The sequence below is a fragment of the Lacerta agilis genome, chromosome 14 (assembly GCF_009819535.1).
Source record: "Lacerta agilis isolate rLacAgi1 chromosome 14, rLacAgi1.pri, whole genome shotgun sequence".
NCBI classification, from domain to species: Eukaryota; Metazoa; Chordata; class Lepidosauria; order Squamata; family Lacertidae; genus Lacerta; species Lacerta agilis.
The window spans coordinates 5,229,681-5,248,567 of NC_046325.1; the positions used below are offsets into that span (position 1 = coordinate 5,229,681).

The window sequence follows — 18,887 nt, forward strand, 5'->3', positions numbered from 1 at the left end:
CCCGCCTCCCGTCCCAGAATGCCCCGCGCGTCGTTTTTTAACCCCGTGAAGGGATGCCGAGGCGCTTTCCTTTTGCTTGACGTGAGCGGCGCTGGAGGGCGCGCGAGGGAAGGCATGGTTAAAAACATAATACAGTGAGGCAAAAAAAAAAAAAAAACAACCAAGAAATCTTTAATAAAAATACGTTTAAAAACAAAACAAAATAGCAGGGTTGTCTCAAGCACACGCGCAGCCAGACATAACCCCAAAGCAAAATGAACCTGTCAATCATTATTTCCTCATATTTATTTATTTAACTTATGGGTCGCTTTTTTCTTTTTCCTTTTCCAAAAGTAACTCCAAGCAAACCTAAGAGCAGTAAATAAACAACACGTACCTTAGAGCCAGCATAAATACAAAGCATGGGGGGGAAGCATTTAAAACATAGTACATAGCAAAACATAGTTTTAAAAAGTCTTTAAAACATAAATAGTAAAACATAGTTTAAAAAAGTAAAATATCTAAAATATAGTACGGTAAATAGCAAAACATAGTTTTAAAATGTCTTTAAAACATAGCAAATAGGAAATCAGTTTTTAAGTGTCTTTAAAACAGTAAATAGAAAAAAACATGGCTTTAAAAAGTCTTTAAAACATAGTAAAATAATTTACTAAAACATAGTAAATTATGATTATGGCTTCCCTGAGAGTTAGTCCCATTGAACTTGTTGTGGCTTGCTTCTGAGTAACCATGTTCAGGATTGAATTGGGCAGTGTGGGTTTTTTTCCTAATATTTATTTTTGATAAAGCAGCTGTAAAGATAGGATGTCCAAAACAGTCAAAGGAAAATTTAAAAAACCCACAACTGCAACCATGAATGAGTGAAGCGCCGAGGTCGTTTACTTCATCTTCAATATTAAGAAACAAATATGGAGCACCGCATCAGGATTGACATAAGAATAAAATCAAAACAAAAGCCATCAAAAAGGATTGCGTCGTTAAGAAGCTTTTTTGTTTTATTTATATTAAAATGCACATGCGCACGTTGATACAGTATTTACATACCACTTTTCTTCCAGTGAGTTAAAGGTGTCATACATGGCTCCCCCTCTCACAACAACCCTGCGAAGGAGGCTGAGTCGGTGACTGGTCCAAGATACCCCAGGGAGCTTCATGGCCAGGTGGGCGATGTGAGCTCTGGTCTCCCAGGTACTCTAACCACTATACCACACTCGCACTTCGCAGTTGCCAGGTCCTCATCTTATTTTTTAAATATTTTTATGCTAATCAAAAGATATACAAAAGATAACATCCACTGCAAAGTATCCCTTTATAAAGGTAAAGGGACCCCTGACCGTTTGGTCCAGTTGCGGACGACTCTGGGGTTGCGGAGTTCGTCTCGCTTTACTGGCGAAGGAAGCCGGCGTACAGCTTCCAGGTCATGTGGCCAGCATAACTAAGCCACTTCTGGCGAAACAGAGCAGCGCACGGAAACGCCGTTTACCTTCCTGCCAGAGTGGTACCTATTCATCTACTTGTACTTTGACGTGCTTTCGAACTGCTAGGTTGGCAGGAACAGGGACCAAGCAATGGGAGCTCACCCCGAACTGCCGACCTTCTGATGGTAAGCCCCAGGCTCTGTGGTTTATAATGCACCAGAATAAAAGAAATACTTTTAACAGCTAATCTAAAACAGAAGAGGAGCAAAAAGAAGAAAGAAGGGAAAGGGGGGGAGAAAAGAGAGGCAAAAATAGAAAAAGGTAAGAAGGTTCTATGTCAGCTAAATATAGTATTCCCTCATTAATAGCCAACTATTCTATTTTCTATGAGCCAATATTTTTCCAATCTTCCAATTCAGAGGTCCTCATCATTCCTAAAAAGGTATTTGTGTACATTTATGCCTGCAGTTCAAAGAGAATGAGCAGGAGCTCAACCAAGAGTATTGATGCACCTTAAAGACTATTGTGAGGCTGGAGCCAACTTCATCTGTTGAGAATGATGCTTCAGGCAAGCAGTGGGTTCTTTGTCTACAAAAGCCAGGGCCACCACAAATCAGTTAGTCCTTAAGGTTACACAGGACTCCTTGTGTTTTTTGCTGTGACTCACTGCCACATTTTCTAGTACCCCTGTGTAACTTGTTGAATTGCGGGCCATTTCCTTTAGTGTGTAGGGTTAAGCTTTTCCTGCGTCACTGTGGCCACCCTCATCTTGGCATACGAAGGATAGCAGATATGAGGAAACGTGATTTATGGATCTGAAACAGAGCCATACAGAGTTGTATCCCTGCTTGCTCCCTGTTTCCTTCAACCAGGATCCGGCACTGAATCTCTGAGGCAGAGACCTAGATATGTCACTAGACACAGCTACATCTGTAGTTCCTCCCTGGCTCAGAAATAGCAGATCCAGGTGTCTCATATTCTCTTCCCAAAAGAAGCCATTCATCTTGTGGCCAGGATGAAATAATATTAATTATAATTACAGGCTGTCGGGATTCTCTAGGACTCGGGACAGATTTAGCCCTTGGGTGTTCCCAGCTTAAGGAATATAACTCATCATCATCCTAGTTCAACTCTTTTGTTTTCACTTATTTTGACCTAGTTCTGAGCCAGATTTCCCCAGGGTGGGAAATCCGGTCGCCAAACAATGTCTGGCCAAAGAGATTCACAAATATGATCTCCTGAAACTATCACCTTGAGTTCTATGGGGCTTACTGTTATGTACCGTAATTAGGTCTAGGAATGCAGCATCAGATGATAAATCTAAGACACAATCTAAATCAAATCCCTTATAAACACACAGTGGAAGTGAGGAACAGATTTAAGGATTTAGATTTGGTGGACAGAGTGCCTGAACAACTATGGATGGAGGCTCGTAACCTTATATAGGAGGCAGCAACGAAAACCATCCCAATGAAAAGGAAATGCAAGAAAGCAAAGTGGCTGTCCAATGAGGCCTTACAAATAGCGGGGGAGAGAAGGCAAGCAAAATGCAAGGGAGATAGTGAAAGATACAGGAAATTGAATGCAGATTTCCAAAAAATAGCAAGGAGAGACAAGAGGGCCTTCTTAAACGAGCAATACAAAGAAATAGAGGAAAACAACAGACTGGGAAAAACCAGAGATCTGTTCAAGAAAATTGGAGATATGAAAGGAACATTTCGTACAAAGATTACCATAATAAGGGACAAAAGTGGAAAGGACCTAACAGAAGCAGAAGACATCAAGAAGAGGTGGCAAGAATACACAGAGGAATTATACCAGAAATATATGGAGGTCTCATACACCCCAGGTAGTGTGGTTGCAAGACATCCTGGAGAGTGAAGTCAAATGGGCCTTAGAAAGCCTTGCTAACAACAAGGCCAGTGGAAGTGATGATATTTCAGCTGAACTATTTAAAATTTTAAAAGATGATGCTGTTAAGGTGCTACACTCAATGTGTCAGCAAGTTTGGAAAACTCAGCAGTGGCCAGAGGACTGGAGAATCATAGAATCAGAGTTGGAAGAGACCACAAGGGCCATCCAGTCCAACCCCCTGCCAAGCAGGAAACACCATCAAAGCATTCCTGACAGATGGCTGTCAAGCCTCTGCTTAAAGACCTCCAAAGAAGGAGACTCCACCACACTCCTTGGTAGCAAATTCCACTGCCGAACAGTTCTCACTGTCAGGAAGTTCTTCCTAATGTTTAGGTGGAATCTTCTTTCTTGTAGTTTGAATCCATTGTCCCGTGTCCGCTTCTCTGGAGCAGCAGAAAACAACCTTTCCCCCTCCCCTATATGACATCCTTTTATATATTTGAACATGGCTATCATATCACCCCTTAACCTTCTCTTCTCCAGGCTAAACATACCCAGCTCCCTAAGCCGTTCCTCATAAGGCATCGTTTCCAGGCCTTTGACCATTTTGGTTGCCCTCTTCTGGACACGTTCCAGCTTGTCAGTATCCTTCTTGAACTGTGGTACCCAGAACTGGACACAGTATTCCAGGTGAGGTCTGACCAGAGCAGAATATAGTGGTACTATTACCTCCCTTGATCTAGACGCTATACTCCTATTGATGCAGCCCAGAATTGCATTGGCTTTTTTAGCTGCTGCATCACACTGTTGACTCATGTCAAGTTTGTGGTCTACCAAGACTCCTAGATCCTTTTCACATGTACTGCTCTCAAGCCAGGTGTCACCCATCCTGTATTTGTGCCTTTCATTTTTTTGCCCAAGTGTAGTACTTTGCATTTCTCCCTGTTAAAATTCATCTTGTTTGCTCTGGCCCAGTTCTCTAATCTGTTAAGGTCATTTTGAAGTGTGATCCTGTCTTCTGGGGTATTAGCCACCCCTCCCAATTTGGTGTCATCTGCAAACTTGATCAGGATGCCCTCAAGCCCATCATCCAAGTCATTGATGAAGATGTTGAATAAGACTGGGCCCAAGACAGAACCCTGTGGCACCCCACTAGTCACATCTCTCCAGGATGAAGAGGAGCCATTGATGAGCACCCTTTGGGTTCGGTCAGTCAGCCAGTTACAAATCCACTGAATGGTAGCATTGTCTAGCCCACATTTTACCAGCTTCTTTACAAGAATATCATGGGGCACCTTGTCAAAGGCCTTGCTGAAATCAAGATAGGCTATATCCACAGCATTCCCTTCATCTACCAGGCTTGTAATTCTGTCAAAAAATGAGATCAGGTTAGTCTGACATGACTTATTTTTCAGAAACCCATGCTGACTTTTAGTTATCACAGCGTTCCTTTCTAGGTGCTCACAGACCGTTTGCTTAATGATCTGCTCTAGAATCTTTCCTGGTATTGATGTCAGGCTGACTGGAGAAGACCAGTCTATTCTAAGAGGAGGCTGGAAAATAAGTAGGGGTGAAGTAGGTTTGCCATGCATTTTGGTATATCTTGTGGTTTCTCCTCTAAAGCGGTCAAGGAAAGGGAAACTTTTTTTTAATATGCCTAAAATAGTCTCTTTTAGTTGCTGCAACATTTTTACTGTCAGCAGCCACCCACTAAAAGCAGCAATTATGAACAATTATTCATCCTTGACAATGTCACACTCATGCTGTGTCACAGCAGGGAGGGCAGATTTCGGGTGAAAACTGGGACAACGGAAACTCATACTTTTCCAAAGAACTGTTGGGTTTCAGAAAACACCTACAGGATCCTATTGCTTTTAAAACCATTCCTCATCAGATAGTAATCGAAAAACTTTATTTCAGTGGTAGGGCTGACTTGTGGAGCCTGGGATATCCTGGAAAAAAGGCAGTGCTACTACTTCCCTGCAAAAAAACCCAAGAACACCTGCCCATACACGCTCCCTAATAATAATTTTATTGTTTATACCCAGCCCAAATGGCTGGGTTTCTCCAGCCACTCTGGGTGGTTTCCAACAAAATATAAAAAATAAATAAAATAAAAAACTTCCCTGAACAGGGCTGCCTTCAGATAATTTTCTAAAAGTTGTGTACAGTAATTCTTTATCTCCCTGACATCTGATGGGAGGGCGTTCCATAGGGAGGGTGCCACTGCTTTGAAGGCCCTCTGCCTGGTTCCCTGTTACTCCCTTCTTCTTCTTCTTCTTCTTCTTCTTCTTCTTCTCCTTCTTCTTCTTTCTTCGGTGATCATTCATAGCCAAGGAAGATTGTCTTCCATGCATATGGTCTTAATGGTGTGTCTGTAAGTGACTGTGAAGGCCAATTCTGGATCCACACGTCCTTCCACAGTGGGGACATAGGTTTCCAGATGAGAGATCATGGTGAGGGTTTGCCAAACATGCCTTCCTCTTAGCACATTTCTCCCTTGCGTCCTGAGTTTGAGTGTCTTCAAAGCCCATGACACCTTTGGTAAAGGCTGTTCTCCAATTGGAGCACTCTCATGCCAGTGTTTCCCAGTTGTCTGTGTTTATACTGCATTTTTGGGATTTGCCTTGAGAGAGTCTTTAAACCTCTTTTGTTGACCTCCAGCATTACGCTTCCCCTTTTTAAGTTCGGAATAGAGTACTGTAGTTGCTTTGGAAAACCTCAGTGCTACTCCTCTGTTTGCAACCAGTCTCGGGCAGAGGCTCCCTTCTCTAAACTGCTATTAGGAGGCACATAAAACAATTCTGATTCCTATAAATAATTATTTTTAAAAATAATTATATACCGCTGCTTCATTAAAATATATCATAGAGGCTTACAACAATATAAAAACACAGAACCCAATAATAACATCATAAAAGTAAAAAAGAAATTAAAAGCAAATAGAAAATGTAAACAAACATCAATAGACCATCGTGGAGGATGTACTCTTAATTGCCTGCGCAAGAGATTTTCCCACTGCCTTCCCTTTGAGAGAGAGGGGGAGAGATTCCCCTTTAAGAATGGAGACGCTCCATCCGCTCAGGAGGATTCAACTCGATGCTCCTCGAGCGGCGATGGTACGTTCTATTTACACACCGCAACACCCCCGCCCTCCTCGCTCCGCCCCAGTTGGAATCGCCCTCAGGCGCCGAGCCTTGCTTTGCTGTGTCGCTGCGGACGAGACCACGCGGCCCGGGACGCTACCATATCCACCCCTCTCCTCCGTGCGGGTTGGTATCGCCCCCTAGAGGCTTCTCGGATTAGCCCAGCGGCGCCTTTTCCTGAAACCCACCATGCCCACCCCCGGGGGCCTTTTCGGGATGGTCTCGCCCCTTGGGAGCTTGGCCAGGTTTCCCCGGAAGAGACCATTTTTACCCCTGCCAAGGGGTGGGTAGCAGGAGGAGCAAAAGTGCTGGTGGTTTGTTTGTTTTTTTGCTTGCTTTAATTCCATTTTCAGTGCATTGCTCAGGAAAGCAGAGGGGTGATTTGTACACCCAGGAGGGGAGGCTGAAGGGGTGGCGGGTGCACAGAAGCCTTCCCCAGGCGACCCCTCCTGCTCGTCCCCATGTTGCGATTTATAACGGGCAGGCCAGAGAGGGTGGCTGCATGTCATCACGTGGGCTGGCTTGTTGGCTGCTGAAATAATGCCATTTTGCCTTGGGCACTGGGCTTCCAATCAGGCAAAGGGTCTAGGTAGCGCCCTGCAGAGTTAACCTATGGAACTCCCTGCCACAGGAGGCAGCAATGGCCAACTTGAATGGCCTTAAAGCCATAGCTGTCAACTTTTCCCTTTTCTTGCTTGGAATCCTATTCGGAATAAAGGAATTTCCCTTTAGAAAAGGGAAAAGTTGACAGCTATGCTTAAAGCGGATTGCCACAAATGCATGGAGGAGAAGGCTGGTTGGGTGCTGTGAGGACAGGGTGCTGGACTAGGTGGGCCGCTGGCTCTGGAAACCCACAAGCGGGACCTGAGCCCAAGAGCCCTCTCCCCTCCTGCCGTCTCCAGCAACTGGTACTCAGAGCTGCCTCCTACCACCTACTGGGTGGCTGGGCCTACCCAGCCCTTACTATTTCCCATAATGCCAAGAGTGACGCCTGGGGCATCATGGGCAACTGGAACCGTAGGTAGCCCCCGTTGCACGACGCTGCTTGGAGTGGCACACAAAGAAAAGTTTATGGGGCAGAGGAGCATCAGCTGTTGTAGCCGCAGAAGCTGCCCACGGGTGCTAGGGGCCGGCGATGGCTTTGGTACACTGCAAGGCGGCCTTCGCCAACCTGGTGCCTTCCAGATGTTGCTGGCTGGGGCTGATGGGAGCTGTAGTCCAACACCTCTGGAAGGCAACAGGTTGGCCAGAGGTTTCTACGGGGGACTGCCCTTCCGACCGATGCGTGCGTCATTCAATCTTACCGGTTGCAGGTGACAAGGATGCTCAAATCCTCCCATAATGGGAAAACTGCTTTCTTTGTTTTGTTAGAGCGTGACACTGATAAGGTTACAGGTTCAATCCCAGCTACATATTACCGCATTGCAGGGGGTCAGACTAGATGATCCTCGGGGTCCCTTCCAACTCTACAGTTCTGTGATTCCTGGCTATTCTTCCCTCACAGGTCTGTTGCAAGGAAAACGGAAGGTGCCATTGTGTGGTCGCACACTTAAAAGGACAGCAGCGAGTCCTGGGATTATAAATGGTGGTGCAGTGGTTAGTGGTGTTGGTCTAGGACTGGGAAGGGCCAGGTTTAAATTCCTGCTCAGCTGGGAAGTTTACAGGGCACCCTTGGGCCACCAGTCACTCTTAGCCTAACCTACCTCACAGGGTTGTTGTGAGAGTGGAAAGAGATGGGGTGGCATTGAGAATCATGCATGCCTTAAGCTCATTGGAAGAAGAGTGGGGCTTCAAATTGTAATAAAGAGAAAAAGAAATAGCATCTGGAGGTGGGGTTCATCACTGTCCTATCTTACTCATCTTCATTTGTTTACCCCCCAGGATACATAATTAACTCCTCATTTTGCCTCTTGGAGTTATTTTTGCTGTGCAGTCAACATGGTGAGTAGCCGGGAGAGGATGGCGAGTGTTGTTCTTTTTGTGATCCCTCCCGGGCATTTTCTGTAGTCTGTCGTTATTTTATTTATTATTTACTGTGCAGATTTAAAGTAAAGGTACAGGGACCCCTGACCATTAAGTCCAGTCGCGGGCGGCTCTGGGGTTGCGGCACTCATCTCACTTTACTGGCCAAGGGAGCCGGCGTACAGCTTCCGGGTCATGTGGCCAGCATGACTAAGCTGCTTTCTGGCGAACCAGAGCAGCGCACGCCATTTACCACCCCGCTGGAGTGGTACCTATTTATCTACTTGCACTTTGACATGTTTTCGAACTGCTAGGTTGGCAGGAACTGGGACCGAACAACGGGAGCTCACCTCATAGTGGGGATTCGAACCGCTGACCTTCTGATCGGCAAGCCCTAGGCTCTGTGGTTTAACCCACAGTGCTACCCACTTATTTATTTAACAGAATTTGGAGGTTGCTTAAGTGTAAATAAGAGTTTCTGTTCACAAAGAACAGAAATTTGTCGAGAAAAGTCCAAAGTTAAAAGCAAGTTTTTTTTTCCTTTTTTAATAAAAAATCAAAATATAAACAAACTCAAGAGATCCAAAATACATAATAGAACTGAAGACTACATGTCAACTGAGCAGACTTGCCTAAAGAAGAAATTTTTTAGCAGGCTCCGAAAAGAGCATAGGGGAGGCACCTACTTAAATGTCAATGGCCAGGGAGTTGCCGAATGTAGGAACCGCCTCACTAAAAGATTGGTTCCTGTTTTCTCAACAGCACGGCAGGCTGAAGGTTAAAACGACAGAGGAGCAGGCCGAAGCCAAACGCATCGAGCGGGAGAAGAAGCTTCGCCAATACGTGACGGCCACAAAAGCCATCTTTGAGAAGGTAAAATTGCAGGAGCAGAGAACCAAGAAGGGCAGCCTTCACCCTGTCACGGATCAATTCCACAAAGGCAAACCCGCAGGGAGGTACCACCAAGCAGGGGGGCAACCAAGATGATCGAGGGTCTGGAAACCAAGCCTGATGAGGAACGGTTGAGGGAGTTGGGTATGTTTAGCCTGGAAAAGAGGAGGACAGAGAGGAGATAACGGTAGCCATCTCAGGGGCTATCACCTGGAGGATGGAGCAAGCTTGTCTTCTCCTGCTCTGGAGGGTAAGACCTGAACCAATGGATTAAAATAACAAGAAAGGAGATTCTGACTAAACGTCAGAAAAGCTTTCTGAGGGTAAGAGCTGTTGAACAGTGGAAGGTGGTGGACCTTCAGGTGGAGGTTTTTAAGCAGAGGTTGGATGGCCATCGGCCGTGGATGCTTTAGTTGGGATTCCTGCATTGCAGGGGCCTGTAAACAAACTCAGTTCACCCTAGTGGAATACAGGAGGTACATTGGTTCTCGAACTTAATCCGTTCCAGGAGTCCCTTCGGCTCCCGAAACCATTCGAAAACCAAGGCGCGGCTTCCAATCAGCCGCAGCAGTAAGGTAAAAGTAGCTAATCTCAATAAAATAAATAAAACGGAGAGAGAAATGGAAAGAAAACACCAAAGGGGGGGAAAAAACCAAATCAAAGAATAATAATTCTTTCTTTCAGTGTATCTGAAGAAGTGTGCATGCACACGAAAGCTCATACCAAGAACAAACTCAGTTGGTCTCTAAGGTGCTACTGGAAAGAATTTTCTATTTTGTTTCAAATCAAAGAATGATATTCTTAATCGCCTGCATAGGCCAGGCAGAATAGAAAAGTTTTCCACCAGCGTTTAAAAGTTGCAGAAAATAATGGAGTAACAAGAACTTCTTGCTACTCCATTATTTTCTGCATCTATTCATCAAGAACTCCAACTTTTTGAGCGTTTAAAAGTTGGCATAGAAGGCACCTGCTGAATTTGGGCGAATGACACTAAATGAAGGATCCTTTTCCCCATTGTTGGACTCCAGCTTTGAAAAGCACACATGTGTGTTCTCTCTTCTCCTTCAGAGGAAATTGGGGCAGCTGGACAAGGAAGCCTTGGAGCTGACCAGCCAGATCTTGGGCGCCAACCCAGACTTTGCCACCCTCTGGAACTTCCGCCGGGAGATCTTCCTTCACCTGCAGGAGGAGTAAGTGGAGTCAGAGTGGGGGGGGGGAGAGAGGAGGGGGTGAAATAGGGCGACAGGACCTTTGTAAGCAAGGTGTGACTACACATTCCTCATTTATCCAGAATGCGGCAGCTAGACTGGTGACTGGGAGTGGCCGTCGAGACCACATTACACCAGTCCTGAAAGAACTTCATTGGCTCCCAGTACGTTTCCGAGCACAATTCAAAATGTTGGTGCTGACCTTGAAAGCCCTAAACAGCCTCAAAGGCCCAGTATACCTGAAGGAGCGTCTCCACCCCCCATCGTTCTGCCCGGACACTGTGGTCCAGCTCCAAGGGCCTTCTGGCAGTTCCCTCCCTGCTAAAAGCGAGGTTACAGGGAACCAGGCAGAGGGCCTTCTCGGTGGTGGCGCCCACCCTGTGGAACACCCTCCCATCAGATGTCAAGGAAATAAACAACTCTCTGACTTTTAGAAGACATCTGAAGGCAGCCCTGTTTAGGGAAGCTTTTAATGTTTGATGTTTTATTGTGTTTTTAATATTCTGTTGGGAGCCGCCCAGAGTGGCCAGATGGGTGGTGGGTGGGGTATTGGTAATAAAATATTGTTGTTGTTGTTGTTGTTGTTGTTGTTGTTATTATTATTATCTCCTCCGTGCCAGGACCCCAGAGGAGATGCAAGCCCTCTGCAAGGCAGAGCTGTCCTTCCTGGAGTCCTGCCTGCGTGTCAACCCCAAATCTTATGGGACATGGCGCCACCGCTGCTGGGTGATGGAGCACATCCCGGAGCCGGATTGGGCCCGTGAGCTGGAGCTGTGCAGCAAGTTCCTGGAGAGCGACGAACGCAACTGTAGGCCTTTCCCTATCTCCTCACCTCATTCCGTTCCTAACATCATATATCTGCCACGGGTGCTTTACTTGAGATTCCTGCATTGCAGGGAGTTGGACCAGAGACGGTGATGTGGGTTATCTGTATGAGGTTTACTAGTGCTGTCCTATTTTTAATGGTGTATCCCTCTGATGTTTTTAGTTTTATAATTTTGTATTGAGAAATGTTTCTTCTTTCTGACTATCGGTCGAATAAAGGATTTGTATGTATGACCAGAGACGGCCCTTGGGGGTCCTTCCCAACTCTTAACATCCCATGATGGCTCCTCTCTGCAGCCTGTAAAAGAAAACAATTGTAAAATTGCCTCCGAGTAACTCCTAATACTATTGTCCCCCCCAAATGAAGCCATTATTCACCATTGATGCCCTTTCGTATCCAGTGGCTTCCATCATAACTAGGTTTAAGGTGCCATTTGGATCCTAGCTTTCACACCTCAGTCCCCCCCCTTTTTTTTCTTTCATTCTTCTCTTTTGGTTCTCTTTTTTAATTATTTTTATTTTATTTTATTTTGACAAAGTATAATAACCATAAATAACTAAGAATAAAAATGTGCTCCCCCGCCCCCGCTACCGAGACCATTCCATTGTAACTACCCAGACTCCCAAAATTCCAACGCCTCTTGCAGCGGTTTGACCCCTTTCCTGTTTTAACAGTACAAATTCTACAAACACCCTCCATGCCTCCTCAGAATCATTTCTCCTGCGTATTCCCCGTCTTACTTTAATGGCACTTGTTAATTTATCATCAATAGCTATATCCCATGTCTCATTTTCTGACACTGTCTTCCATCCAACCAACAATCGCCACGGCAGGATGAGTTACAGGTGGGTAGCCGTGTTGGTCTGCCATAGTCGAACAAAATAGAATATTCCTTCCAGTAGCACCTTAGAGACCAACTGTGTTTGTTCTTGGTATGAGCTTTCGTGTGCTTTCATCTGAAGAAGTGTGCATGCACACGAAAGCTCATACCAAGAACAAACACAGTTGGTCTCTAAGGTGCTACTGGAAGGAATTTTCTATTTTGTTCGACCACGGCAGAATGAGAGAGAGATGGTGTTAATTCCTTTGTGCTGATCACCTGCCCTCATAAGATCCTTGTACAGCTGAGAACAAGGTAGCCCAGGTGACTGCCTCATAATCCCTTATATACCCAGCCAGTCAGTCACACTGTTCTGCAGATTTCCCCTCTTAAAAGTCCCCCCCAATGTCAGGTGCTGTCTCCGCAGTAACCTGGGAGCAGGGCTTTTGGTTCGGTGGAACAGTCCAAACATGACACGCACCTGCTTTCTGCAGTAGCTGAATACATTTTAAGCCAGAGAAAAGTGTCTCTGCTCTTTTGTGTTCCTTTTGTGTTGCACTTCAATCTTGTTTTTCCAAAAACCGTAACTGTCTCGAAGGGTATGTCTCTAAATCTCCTTGGGACGTATACAGGTGAAACTCGAAAAATTGGAATATCGTGGAAAGGTTCGTTTCTTTCAGTCATTCAACTTAAAAGGTGAAACTAATATATGAGATAGACTCGTGACATGCAAAGCGAAATATGTCAAGCCTTTATTTGTTATAATTGTGATGATATGGCGTACAGCTGATGAGAACCCCAAATTAACAATCTCAACTTTGGGGTTTTCATCAGCTGTACGCCATAACCATCACAATTGTAACAAACAAAAGACTTGACATATCTCGCTTTGCATGTCATGACTCTATCTCATATATTAAACTCCAGTAGCTAATGAAAACAGTTGCTTACATAAATGGACTTATCCACGATATTCTAATTTTTGGAGTTTCACCTGTATTCAGCAGGCTGTTCTCAAGTCCGAGGGTCTGTGTGATCAGATAACCAGCTAATAATAATAATAATAATTAATAATAATAATAATTTATTATTATTTATACCCCACCCATCTGGTCAGGTTTCCCAAGCCAAAGTGTCTTTGGGGAGGAGGGTAATTGGGCAGGCCGACCTCTGACCCGCCCGCCACTCTTTCCTCTTTCTCTTTCCTGCCCCCTGCAGTTCACTGCTGGGACTACCGGCGCTTCGTGGTGCGGCAGTCTCAGGTCGCCCCCCAGGACGAGTTGGCGTTCAGCGACAGCCTCATCACCCGCAACTTCTCCAACTACTCCTCCTGGCACTATCGCAGCCACCTCCTCCCGCAGCTTTACCCCGATGCCCAACAGCAAGGCCGGATCACGGAGGAAATCCTGCTGAAAGGTTGACATCCTGGGGAACGATGGGTGGGGCAGATTCTGTCGGCCTGGAAGGAAATCCCGAGCTCCTTAACTGGGCTGCGTGGAAATGATTCGGTGTTCCTCCTATTGTTGGGTTGGCATGGCAGGAGTCGGTGGGAGGAGTCCCCACAGGGAGGCATGCTGTTTGAAAAGCATTTTTACCCTGCTCTCCAGCTGGAAAAAAAGGCTCCCAGAGTGTCTTGCACAATATTGGTGGTAAGTCCTGTTTGCAATCTAAGAGACACCACACAAAAGGAAAAAGGAACTGGGAGGGGGGGAGGAAAGAAAGCAAGCTTGGGCACTAGTTCCCACTGACTAGAGATCTTGTCGATTATTGATCATGGGCTCCTAAACTGCTGTGTCACATTGGATAATAGCTGGGATAGCTCAGTCGGTAGAGCATGAGGCTTTTAATCTCAGGGTCATGGGTTTGAGCTCCACTTTGGGCAAAAGATTCCAGCATTGCCGGGGGTTGGACTAGATGACCCTCGGTACCCTTTCCAACTGTACAATTCTATGTTTGATTAAATGAAAGTGTGGGTTACAGTGCTCCTGGGATCTTTGGAAGAAGTGTGCATGCACACAAAAGCTCATACCAAGAACAAACTTAGTTGGTCTCTAAGGTGCTACTGGAAGGAATTTTTTTATTTTGTTTTGGAAATGGAGAGAGAGAGAGAGAGAGAGAGAGAGAAGCTTTGAATGGCGTTGTTGTTTTATTTCATTTATTTATTTCATTAAATTTATATGCCACTTGACTGTAAAGCAAAAGCAAACTCAAAGCAGTTTACACCAATCATATAAAAATGAAATAATCTTATAAAAAAAACAACAGTTGGAAGCAACTATTTAAAACCTTCTTAAAAAGCAACAACGTAAAAGCATGTGTCAGCGTTCTTTTCTGGTTGCTCTGTCCCAGCTCCTGCCAACCCAGCAGTTCGAAAGCACACCAGTGCAAGCAGATAAATAGGTACCGCTGCGGCGGGAAGGTAAACGGCATTTCCGTGCGCTCTAGTTTCTGTCACGGTGTCCCGTTGTGCCATAAGCAGTTTAGTCCTGCTGGCCACACGGCCCAGAAAGCTGTCTGCGGGCAAACGGCGGCTCCCTCGGCCTGAAAGCGAACATTAGCGCCACACCCCATTGTCAAGTTTGACCATCCAGGGGTCCTTTGCCTTTACCTGTTGTTTTTTTTAGACTGGTTAGGCTTGTCTAAACAAAAATAAGGCTCCCAAAAGCCTACAGCGAAGGCACCTGCCTGGTGTCAATAGGCAGGGAGTTCCAAAGTTTGAGTGCCACCAGCGTAAAATACCAATTTCCTACCAATTGACTGGTGCAGTCAGTGTGTGTGGCACTTCACAAAGGACAGGAGGCAAGGCCCCGTTCCGAGACGCTTGCAGTCTGAAATAGGCCTATTCTTCTGCCTCCGATGTTTTTAACTGGCTGCTGAAATTAAGACCTGCATGCAGAGCCAGTGTGGTGTAGTGGTTAAGAGCGGTAGACTCGTAATCTGGTGAACCGGGTTCGCTTCCCCGCTCCTCCACATGCAGCTGCTGGGTGACCTTGGGCTAGTCACACTTCTCTGAAGTCTCTCAGCCCCACTCACCTCACAGAGTGTTTGTTGTGGGAGAGGAAGGGAAAGGAGAATGTGAGCCGCTTTGAGACTCCTTCGGGTAGTGAAAAGCGGGATATCAAATCCAAACTCTTCTTCTTCAGAGCAGTCCCTCTGTCACTGAGCTACATCCTGCCTCGCCCACTGCTAAACACTCCTGGTTTCCCAGCAGGCCTCATCCAGCAAGCCTCTTCCTTATGACACTTGGCAGCTTTCGGGCTGAGGTTTCTCTCTGGGTCTGATGGGAGTTGTAGTCCTACAACCCCCAGAAGCCCGCCAGCTTCAGCAAATCTGCTTTGTGGGAGCGAGGGCAGCCAAGACTCTTGGGCTCTGTTCCCAGTTTTGGAAGAGGAGGCTTTGAAAGCAAGCCCTTTCACCAAGGGCTCCACAACTCTTTCCCCCCAAGCGCCGGCAGGGAGTGCGAGCCCGTGAATCATGGCAGTCGTCCCCTTTCGACAGCCCTGGGCGCACCAAAGGCGGTGCACGGCGATGACTCCGGCATGAGTAAAAAGTGTACACAGGGATTCTTCTCTCGGCTCCCCGGAGGCCCAGCCCTCACCTAGGCAGGTGAAATTCCAAGCGGATCAGATGGAGGCGTCGCCCCTCTTTGCCACTCACGGCCTTAAGTCTCCCGCAACTGCTTTTGTTTGGCCTGAGAGACAGGGCTGGGGTGTGGGAGCCTTGCCTGGAGCCAGCACAGCTGAGAGACGGAGACGAGGGTGGGTAACTCCCTGCGGCTCGCAAGGAAGGATTCGTAAACGGAGCAGTCACGAACGAGGGGCCACCTGGACAGATGCAGATCTCTGTGCTAGGTGGTTTTTCTCCTATCTTAGCCTATCTCCTGTTCTTGCCTTTCATGGCCAAAGGGCGACAAGCTCTAGGCCTGAGCGATGTATTAATACATCACCCAAGACTGGTTTGGGGGCCAGAGCAAAGCGGCACCTTCACTTGGCAGTATATCGCGAGTGTGGGACGCGGGCAGTGCTGCGGTCTAAGCCACTGAGCCTCTTGGGCTCGCCAATCAGAAGGTCAGTGGTTCGAATCCCTGCGACGGCGTGAGCTCCCGTTGCTCTGTCCCAGCTCCTGCCAACCCAGCAGTTCGAAAGCACGTCAAAGTGCAAGTAGATAAATAGATACCGCTGCAGCGGGAAGGTAAACGGCATTTCCATGCGCTCTGGTTTCCGTCACGGTGTCCCGTTGCGCCAGAAGCAGTTTAGTCCTGCTGGCCACATGACCCAGAAAGCTTTCTGGACAAACGCCAGCTCCCTCAGCCTGAAAGCGAGATGAGCGCCGCAACCCCATAGTCGCCTTTGACTAGACTTAACTGTCCAGAAGTCCTTTACCTATACCTAATTATATCGCGAGTGAAACCTTCGCCACCAGCACTCGGTGAACCAAGTGAAAATCAACTGCAGCCTGCTTTTAATTTAACCACCCCCACCACAACAATTGAGGAGCCCCCATAATAATCTGCGGAGGCCAGAAAAATTTGCTTGGGAATGTGGCAGTGCAAGGCAGGAGACAATCTGGTCCCAGAGGTGGAAGTTATACAAAACCCAGTGTAGTGGTTAAGAGTATCAAACTAGGAATGGAAAGGCCCGCATTAAAGGTCGCTGGGTACCACGCTTTCATCCTAACCTTCCTCGCAGGTTTATTGTGAGGTTGAAGCAAGGAAGGAGGGGAGAACCCCACTTATAGCCCTGAGCTGCTTTTGACAGAGGGCAGGATTAAAATGCAATTATTCTTTACAATCCCATGCAGAGAAGCTGTTCTCTTTCCCATGCAATCTGGTCTCGATTCTGCCCCTCCTTCTCCTTTCGGCTGGTCTTTTGTGGTGCCCTTGGACCCCCCCCCCTTAAACAAAGGATCAAGAGATGAACAAAAGCCAAACCGCTGAGTCTTTGCGGTTTCCACTTTGTCATGGGCCAGCGAGAAACTTCTGGGTGGCTTCTACAACTTGGAAGTTTCGGTTTATGAGGGAAGGGAAATAATCGGTCTGTTTTGGTGGGGTGGGGGCCAGAGGAGGCAGGCACAAACTTCCAACCCCAACACCGTGAGGTGAACTTCAAAAAGTCCTTGGAAAAGTCAGCTGTGTCTCAAACATTTTTATGAGGTATTTTTTTAAAAAAAAAAATTAAGTGGTATATAATTGCTATAATTGCTTTCAAGGTTGTTAACCACCATATACAAGGTGTGACCGGAAAGTTCGGTGAATGGTCACAGAAATTGGACAGCGAGAAATATTCGAACGTACATGCCTTACAGGTCTTCAAAGTAGGGTTCCTCTGATACATTGCACCATTTACAAATGTTCGTAGAACTGTTGGAAACTTCTGGAGAACTCCTCTTTTCATACTGCTTTCAGTTCCCTCATCACAGTAGCTTGGACGTGTAAAATGTTGGAAAATCTGTGTGCCCTTTCAGTGCAGATTTCAGTTTTGGAAAAACAAAGAAATCCGGTGGGGCCAGATCAGGAGAATATGGAGGGTGGGACAACTCAGTAACCTCAGGAACGATTTCACGCGGAATATGCAATTCTTCCGCCATCATTTGGACGCACAAACGCTGATCCCGCATCAATAAGTCACAAACTCTGTCGACATTTGCCGCCCTTCACGGGAACACTTAAACCACATACAAGTTACAGCTTCATCTCCGTGCGCAATTGTGAGCATTTTGTGGGTTTCCGATGCCGATTGTATGTTCGAATATTTCTCGCTGTCCGATTTCTGTGACTGTTCACCGAACTTTCTGGTCACACCTTACATTTGAAGCACATGTCTTCCCCTGCAAAGAATTCTGGGAAGTTTAGTTTTCACCCCTGCACAGAGCTGCAATTCCCAGAAGCCTTAACAAACTACAGTTCTCAGGATTCTTTGGGAGGGTGTTTTAAACGTATGCTGTGTACACAGCATTAATTTAAAACAAAAAAAAACTACATCACAAATGGCAGTCCTTTCACATCTCCTGTCAGAGAAGATTTTCTTTTAATACACCAAATTTTCCAGTAAATAGGTTTCGTGTTGTTGTTTCTCAAGCTGCTCTTGAGCGTTACCTCCCGTTCTATGTTGCAGAATTAATCCCAGGATTAGTCTCCGGCGTACCTGAAACGTGAGTCATAACTTTTGTAGAACAAGCGTGGAGCCAGCGCTGTCTTCACCGGGGGCTTTTAAATAGATAATACTATTTATATGCAGCTCGTGTACAAGAAATGCAATGCCGAAAAGGTAAACGCAGGCTCAACTGTAAAACTAAGGCTGTAAAATTTAGGCTGAGAAATGCTTGCTGGAATAAATAAATAAAAAGTATTCGGGAGGTTCTATGGCAGGGGTCGGCAAGGTTTACCTCTCCTAGGCCGGTTCACTCCAGCAGAGATCCCTCCGTGGTCCGGATTGTGGGCATGCATGAGCATGTGTGCCCACGATTTCCGACGTCTGCATGCGCAGACATGATTTTCGGCGCCATGGAAGCGAGTCCCTGTTCCATGCTGCGCTGCTCTAGCGCAGTGCGCTGGGACCTGGCAAGCAGGCTGCTCAGTTCGGGGGTGGCTCGGGGGCCGGTTAAATGACCCCCGTGGGCCACAGGTTGCCTACCTTTGTTCTACAGCAATCCATGCAGCCAAGTCACAGGAGACCACAGAAAATGCTTTCCCCAGGCTTCTGGTTGCGCTCTGCTTTAATGGAGGCAGCCCCCACAACAGCGGGAGATGGTTGGCGGAGGAAA

At 46.5% G+C, this 18,887-nt stretch overlaps 1 protein-coding gene across 1 annotated transcript in view; it reads left to right on the plus strand.

Annotated features, from left to right (window-relative positions):
- The first annotated feature begins 6,416 nt into the window (after window positions 1-6,416).
- Window positions 6,417-18,887, plus strand: part of RABGGTA (Rab geranylgeranyltransferase subunit alpha) — a 30,193-nt gene continuing 17,722 nt past the window's right edge. Inside the window, exons 1-6 of the mRNA XM_033170252.1 lie at window positions 6,417-6,544; window positions 8,300-8,359; window positions 9,143-9,253; window positions 10,340-10,461; window positions 11,100-11,287; window positions 13,344-13,541. Of these exons, the coding sequence (XP_033026143.1) occupies window positions 8,357-8,359; window positions 9,143-9,253; window positions 10,340-10,461; window positions 11,100-11,287; window positions 13,344-13,541 (622 nt within the window). The 5' untranslated portion in view covers window positions 6,417-6,544; window positions 8,300-8,356. The remainder of the gene's footprint in view (window positions 6,545-8,299; window positions 8,360-9,142; window positions 9,254-10,339; window positions 10,462-11,099; window positions 11,288-13,343; window positions 13,542-18,887) is intronic.